An 8,180-nucleotide genomic window follows, 5' to 3' on the forward strand; every position below is an offset into this window, starting at 1 on the left:
TTCTAACACGATAACTTCAGAGTAACGAGTGAATGTAGATCCAACCCTTCAACACTTAAGTATCTTAAGAATGAGCTTAACACTGTGTGTCTGTTCTAAAGGTAAAGGGACCGGAACATGATGACAAGTTCCATCATAAGGAAACGTCAGTGACATCACAAAGACGTGTTCTGGAATATGCAAATTAGGGTTCCGAATAGATTGTGTATGTGTGTGTGTATATTTGAATAGGTAGAGGTTTTTCAAACAATTCTCACAATACAAGCATACAACTCTTTATTTAATTTGTATTTAACCAGGAAAAAACCGTGAGATTAAAAATCCTGTCCTGGACAAAACAGGCAGCACTACTGTCAAACATACACACAAAGTACACAAAAAATTAAAAAAATAAATCAACTTTAGCGGCAAATATTTCCAAAGTCAACCAGAATGACAAATACATCACAACATCTACAGCCAGATGTGTCTGACTCCTCTTCGCACCAATGGGACAAGCTCATTAAATGCTTAATATCAACTCCTCCTCCTCAGTCATCGGGCTGACTTTCCTACCTATCTATCATATATATATTTATGTCCTAAAGTTATTTTTATGAACGGTTCATATTGATCTAAAAGTCAAACACTAAGAAGACAGAAGGATTTTGGGCTTTAGGGATGGCAAACTGTTAGACGGACTAACAAATAACAAAATGTGTATAGTCATGCATCGTCCCCAGAGGATCTATGCTGACTTAGGTGATCTCCTAACTTTTAACATAAGATTGATTTATGTTATCCCATAGGATATTTGTCTTGGACTCATTCAGTACTTGCTGTTGAAGATATAGTATGTACTATGCCCAAAAAATGAAATAAATAAATAATGTGTGCATACACACAGTACATCCACAGACTTGCACGTTGCCCGTCATACGACACACCTGTAGCCATCATAATGCATACGTGCGGTAAGGCATTTGTGGTTTGTGCATGTGGGTAACGCAGTTCTGTTGCCAATATATGCAGCACTGTGTCAGCTAAAGGCAGAAAAAACACTACTAGCAAGTTAAAATGTTAAAATCGATATATACATAAACTATGCATGTTTCAAATACTCCTTGTGCGATACACAGTGTGTTTTGGTGACTCCATATTAGATATATTTTTGCCCGGAGTAAGCCCTTGACTGTAGCTAATGCCAACTACTGGCCTTAATGTTTGCTCCAGACAACAAAGAAACATGAAATGTTCACGTTCTGTGTGACAAAAGAAAAACATTGGGGAGAGCAGCAAATGGTACGTTTTTCTTAACTGGATTTAGGGATGATCTTTTTCTAACATATACTCAGCAACATAATGCAGGTAAAAGAACCACATATATACCTGCTAGTAGGGTCTGAGGATGGCCATGTTAGCTGGTAAATCAATCCATCTGCTTGTCCAACAGTTTGGTTCAAAGTAAAATACCAGATTCTGACAGAGATAAAACCCAATATGGACATGCATGGTCCCCAAAGGATGTTTGCTAATAATCTTGGTGATCCCCCCAACCTTTACATTACCAAAAGGGACCAAATTTTCTTCTTATGAACCGTTGAGTCTGTGAAACTTTGCCTTGAAAACTAACATTACCATAATGATTCATGGTCCCCAGATTATTAATCCACGTTTTGGTGAAACCTCCTGCCTTTTCCTTTAGCACAACCCACATGTCAGCTTGTACACCGGGAAAATAAAGGTCTAATGAGCCAATTGCCATTATATTTGGTCCGATACTGTATTTTTAATTGATGTTGACGTCTTTGTTGTCATGTACTGCATTTCAATTTCTTTGCTACTGCAGCAAAATGAATCAAACATAGGTCTTGAACTTGAACTATTTACTGAGCTTCCCAGATGATAAACTTTTTATCACTTTATGAATTACAAGTTTAGCCCCAGACAAACAACAACATGTGTGTTTAAACAACACTAATACACTCTTATTGTGGGGTGGATGAACACTGACGATGCTTAAGTTTTTGAACATATCAGTTATTGTTGCAATAAAAATATAAAGCTAACTAAAGGTACAAAAAAGACAAACACACACACACACAAACACACACACAGTTTAGTCCTGCCTCTATTGGCTTCTGAGAACAACGTGTACTCAGTCCCAGCAGAGTCTGAATGGGCGACTTGTGTTCTCCGTCCTGCCCAGTCACAAATCATGCTGGTGATCTGGGAGGAAAACAAAGCTTGAGACCCAAGATGAAGGCAGAGCAGGAGGCTCCTTCAAAAACTAACATAATTCCGCAAATAGTTTTGTTCATGTGTCTCGGTTCGTTCAATTCAGGTCTGTCAAATTTTCTACTATAGAATTTAAATTTTTTTATTTTACTTAACGGTTAAATGGTTACTTCCATGTTGATGCATTGCGTAAAGATTAAGTTTGTCATAATTTACATTGTAGTAAATAAGCAAAATCTATTTAATCAAGTGTGCTTTTTATTTAGTTTTTTGTTTGTTGGTTGGTGTAAAAAAATAAAAAGTGCAGATACGATTTTACTGATGCAGTGTTAATCAACACTAACTTGCTGGATGAAACAATCTATTATGGAAATGAACACCTACATTTGTTGTATAATTTACAATTGCTAAGACTGCTGTGCTTTAACAATAATAGCTGTAGGTTGTAAGAAAATGTCATGAACAGGAGCCATGAACAGGTGATTTTAACGTTGCATACAACTATTTTTGCAGTATTATGCATAGTATTGCTACATATTTGTCAATATCAGTTGAAGTGATGATGCTCTGAAAAGTGAACATTATAGACATCACAAAGATAGTATTTGTTGCTGGGGTACTGGATTTCATTGGACTGTGTGGCTGCTTTTACAGCCTTGTGCCCACCCTTTGTAAGTAATGCATGCTGACTCAGAAGCTGTGTTTTTTCAGATTTTCAGTCATTTTCAGCTCATCACTGTCCTGCTATTGTTGTGACTTGCAGCAGAGTCACTGAGTTGCTCTGTTTGTGCAAAACTAGGATGGCATCTGGATTTTTCCCAGTGTTCTTTTCATGAACTGCCAAGAAGGAAATTTTGAACAAACAATCTCCACTTTGTTGGCTATGGCTGGCCCTCCCAAGGACTGACAGCTGTTACCATGGTAATGTGGATCTGCCATGCAAACTGGATCCAGTATACAGCAGAGATGGAGCGTGGTGCCCACTGAACCTTCAGCTAACTATTGCTTACTGTAGATGAAAAAACAATAAACTTACATGTACAATATTTAATCACGACTATTTACATTTCGCCTGTGTGCAAGAGCTGTTCGTCGTTCATCCATAAAAACAGCATTTAAATTGGATGATTCAAATGTACCCAGTGTACTGTTGTCCAATGCCAACAGTTAGCACCAATGCAGAAATTAGTGTGTCCTTTATTTAGCAAGGCAGAATAGTGTAAATAGAGTGTGGCGTCAGGGTGCTGGATGGGTGTGTACCTCCAAACTTTGGCGAGTTGGCGTCCCACTGAGGACCGACAATTGATGTCTGTTTTTGCCATGTGCAGATGTTATATAAATAAATAAATAATCTTATTGTTATATTTTAACAAAAGACTCCAGACACAAAAAATAATTAGTCACAAAAAGACACTCGCCACCTGGCTGGGGGAAACCCTGAAATCTAAAGTAGGAACCTCTGTCCTGTGTTTCTCTGCAGGTTGGGTGCTGGCAGTGAACATGACTATCCCCAACTCTCTCATTAGAGGAACAGTAGGGGGGGAGGCCCTGCTGTCTGTCCGTTACAATAGCTTCAGCATCGACCTGCCCGTCATCAAGTGGCAGCTCAAGAGGGAAAAGTCTGTTACTGTGGTCCAGTCGATTGGGACTGACATCATTGGGACCCTAAGGCCTGAGTATCGTGACCGCATCCTGGTATTTGAGAATGGGACTCTGCTTCTCCACAACCTCAGAATCTCTGATGACGGAATTTATGATGTGGAGATCTCAATCACAGACGATACCTTTACAGGAGAGGGCAGCATCACGCTCACTGTGGATGGTAGGAAGAAAAGGGATATCGTAGCTACGAGTTGTAAAGTAACGGTTAAAATATGTTTTTCTTTTAAGTCTGAACCAGGGTCATTAATAACGTACATGTCTTTGATAGACGTTGGATTAAAGATTGAAGTTTAGATTGATGACCAGACTCAAATTAATGTGGCTTTCACACTTGCCTCATTTAGTTCGGTTGACTCACACCAGAGTTCGTTTTCCCTAAACGGTTCGTTGGGGCACGTGTGAATCCAACAATCGCACTCGGATGCGCGCCACTCGGACACGCGCCACTCGGACACGGTTCTGACCTTGAACCGCCCTAATTTCTGCATGCGTAAACTGCAAGTCTGAGCCAAACAGCTCCTTTAGTCCGGTGGGCTTTGCAATCTGCAATACGGCGGAGCAGAAAACGCAAACTCTAGCAGCTTGCAATGTTTCTCTTACAGAAAGAGACTGCGGTCAAGCTCGCCGTCACTCACATTTCCGTGGTCAAACCAGCCGGTGTAAAAGTTTAAGACTGAAGCTGGCAGAGCAGATGTAGTTAATTTACTCGCATAACAATATCTGAAAAATGATTTAATATTTTGACGATGGACACGTCCAGGACCTTCTTCCTGTATTTGATTTCTTGCTCCCATCCTAGATAGCCAACAACTGACCAGTAAGTGAAACTACAATTGTTCCATCTTCTGAAATGTTTTAGACCTCAGGGTCACCATACATACTGCATCCAACATGGCGGTCAGCATGTTGTTTTTTGTCTTCTTACATGTGTAGAAATTGTTTTATCTATCTATCTATCTATCTATCTATCTATCTATCTATCTATCTATCTATCACCTATATTCAGAGTCTATATCCAGGCCCTATATCCACATAGAGGCTTTGTCAGTCCTGGAGCTCAGCGAAAATGTCATCCTCAACTGCTCCCATGACAATGGAACCAGGACTACATACAGGTGGTTCAAAGGTGGAAGGCCGCTGACCAATATGACAAGGTTCGTGTTGTCCCCTGACCAGAAGTACTTGACCATCACACGAGTGTTGATGGGAGATGATGACACCTACAGCTGCGCAGTGGAGAATCCTGTGGGCAACATGACAAGCCTGCCCATCAGACTGACGGTCTACAGTAAGTGATGCTGTCTTAGTTTTCAGTTGGCACTTGAGTTGTTTGTATTTTACTTTAAACCAATCACAATTGTCTTGGACGGCACCACGCTCTAGAAGCAGCAATGAAAAATAATCTTGGGAAGAGACTTGTTTTAGTGGAACATTTGACCCTCCCGCAAAAGAAGACACCACATCCAATATTAACTTAACTGTTCACATAATACAGCAACATGAACTTTTTAAGTTAGCTGGATCCATGTTTAAACCTCATTTACTCCAAACACGGGGTGCCGTACCCGGAACCCCAAACACTCAGCTACCAGCGGAGCCAACTGGTCAATTAAACTCTCGCTGGAGCCAGTCGCAAAACAGCAAAAAAGTCCTTCTTGCAAAGGAACAATTTAAGCACTTTAACATCTTCTGTTCCTTCCGTTCAATGTAACGGCCAAATCCGTTTCAAACATCTGGTGGTCATCCATAGCCATCTTGCAATGTTCACTAATGACTTTGAAAACGCAGCGTTGTCGTCATCTGTTTAGCTCTTCTCTGGCCCGCACATATCAGATACACCGATGGGATTGGTGCAGCTCGGCCACAAGAGTATAGTTAATGAGCAGCATTACTCGATGCCAGAGCAACTCGCTGAGCAAATTCCAATTATGCTCTCGCAGGAACTCTGGATGTCCGAGGTAGCAATCCCCACCTATCAGTCCCGGGACATTGGCAGGATGGCTTTCCATCTACTGTTGCCAAAGGATGTTTCTGTTTATCCGTATAAGATGGAGAACTTTTTGTCCATGTCTTAATTATGCCTGGCATGAGCTGTAGCTACCCTCCTTGACTGCAGGGTTTTTCACCATGACCTCTATTATCGCAAGTGGGACACAACCAAATCCATGTCATAAATCCCCCGAGCAGACATTTTAAATATAATCTGTAAAATCCTTTCATGGAAGTCTTTGTGTTGTTCTGTTCACTGTCTGTGCTTTTCAACTGTGGTTTTGCATATTCTACCAGGAAGAAGCTCTCTTTATATCATCCTTTCCACGGGGGGCATCTTCCTCCTCATCACCTTGGTAACAGTATGTGCCTGCTGGACGCCTTCCAAAAAGTAAGAATTGCTGACAAGTTTTTTATATACCCTAAAAAGCACAAGACTGACTTCAGAAAAGCAGCTCTGGGGTGCATATTACACAACATTGATGCATTGACATAATTTTGTCTTTGCTAGGAAAAGACATCCCGCTAGAAAGCCTCTCACCAGCTTTTATGACCACGCTGATCTCTCACCAATCAATCACTCAGGTACAGTATTGTTATACTGAATTAATATTCCACGGTGATGAGTCAATACAAATAGTGATCAGCTAATCTACGTTGAGGCCCGAACAAATATGTTTTGTTCTTTTCCACAGATGATGTGCTTCCAAAAATGACAACGCATAATGGAATAAATGCTGTAACGTCACTTTACATCCTGCAGCAAAAGGTAACTCTCTCATCACCGCTGTCATGGTATTGGTACCCCAAGTAATGTTGGGGTACAATTTGGTTTTGAAGAGTTCTACAAGCAGCTATACCACAGGCACATTTTTAACGGGCACTGCCCTGGAAGTTAAAATCCTTAATAATAAAGGAAACTTCACAACTACACATTTCCAAATTAACAAAACATTATTAGTGATTAGTAGTCAAATAAAAGCTTCTTAAATGTGAATATTTTCTGGTTTCTTCTCTCCTCTGGGAAATTAAATTGAATATCTTTTCAGTTGTGGAAAAACAAAACATTTGAGGACGTCATTTTGGGCTTTGGGAAGCACTGATTTTCACCATTTGTGATATTTTATAGACAAAGCAACTGGATCAGGAAAATAATCGACAAATTAATTGACAATATCAATCGCTAGGTTCGGGTGTAAATGAACTACACTGGTGCATAAAACTACTACACTAAATGGTAAAGAACACGCATACTTGTCATTGTTAGCATTCCACACAGACAATAAAACACAATATTACAAATAGAAAACTTAGGCACTTACAAATGGTTGTATGCCCACACACACAAGCAGCAACAAGCTGCCTCTGTGTGATCCTTCTCCTCAACTGCAGAAACTCAGGACTAGTGCAACTAGAGTGTTCACATCACAGAATCTATGAGCCTTTTCCACAATATAAATATTATTTAACCACATGAACTTTGTTTTAATGGAAAATTGTCTGACTTTGTCCTGTTGTGCAGGATCCTTCCATGGATGACTCATCCAGCAACAGTGTTGGATCTCCATCATCTGAGCTTGACAACCCGCCGTGCTACAGCAGTTGCCCCAGCTACACCGGCCCTCTTACCCAGTCTAATGGGTCCCCTGCCCGCTCCTCCCACAGCTATACCTGAAAGGTCATCAGTTTAAACGCTCCACATCGGATGTGGAAGGTCAGACCGTCTTACTGTATCCTGGCTCTGGGTGGCCACTTTCTGGACATCCACCCGCGGTTTGGGAAACATCTCAAAACCATCTTCTGGGTTTTTACAATAATGTCAGTACTGACTGTGATCAGTGTCTTAAATAACTTTTTGACTCACCGGCGAAGTTGGTGGGCAGATGAAGCGAAGCTCTGACATGCAGACAGCAAAGGAACAGAAGAAAGTAGCTGCAGCTTCATCAAAATGATTAAAAAAAGAACAATTATTGGAACAATTTTGGTAAGATGAAGGTGTCAAGCTGTAGTGTGTGTAGCCTAGTTCTTTTTACATTTCCATTCACAAATCATCATCATCATGATGTGGTTTGTTGTTTGTAAATGTTAAATATTATAAAAGGAAATCCCCCTCAGAAATGCTACTCTTTGTGCAGTGTTACGTGTGATTTTCTGTAGTGTAGTCTGTATTTTGTGAAATAATGTAAATGACTGTTTTAGTAAGCCTATTCTAGATGATTTAATAGATTTTTCAGTGAGACGATAGACAAGTTCGTTAGGGTATTTCAATTTTATACTCTAATAACTGTAACTGTAATAAAATGGGAAATATT

The 8,180-nt window shown here is 40.2% G+C and overlaps 1 protein-coding gene across 2 annotated transcripts; it reads left to right on the forward strand.

Moving 5' to 3' along the window:
• Positions 1–2,097: 2,097 nt before the first annotated feature.
• Positions 2,098–8,180, forward strand: LOC117955876 (hepatocyte cell adhesion molecule). Of its 2 annotated transcripts, none has more exons than XM_034890628.1 (7): positions 2,098–2,323; positions 3,698–4,039; positions 4,886–5,167; positions 6,166–6,259; positions 6,380–6,453; positions 6,564–6,637; positions 7,391–8,180. In XM_034890628.1, the coding sequence occupies exons 1-7, from the start codon at positions 2,158–2,160 to the stop codon at positions 7,541–7,543; spliced, it is 1,185 nt and encodes a 394-aa protein (XP_034746519.1). In that variant the 5' UTR covers positions 2,098–2,157; the 3' UTR covers positions 7,544–8,180. The 2 variants fall into 2 exon arrangements, with proteins under 2 accessions (XP_034746519.1, XP_034746520.1); XM_034890629.1 differs by having other exon boundaries at positions 6,380–6,447; positions 6,558–6,637.

This window comes from Etheostoma cragini, chromosome 13, assembly GCF_013103735.1.
Source record: "Etheostoma cragini isolate CJK2018 chromosome 13, CSU_Ecrag_1.0, whole genome shotgun sequence".
Lineage (NCBI taxonomy): Eukaryota > Metazoa > Chordata > Actinopteri > Perciformes > Percidae > Etheostoma > Etheostoma cragini.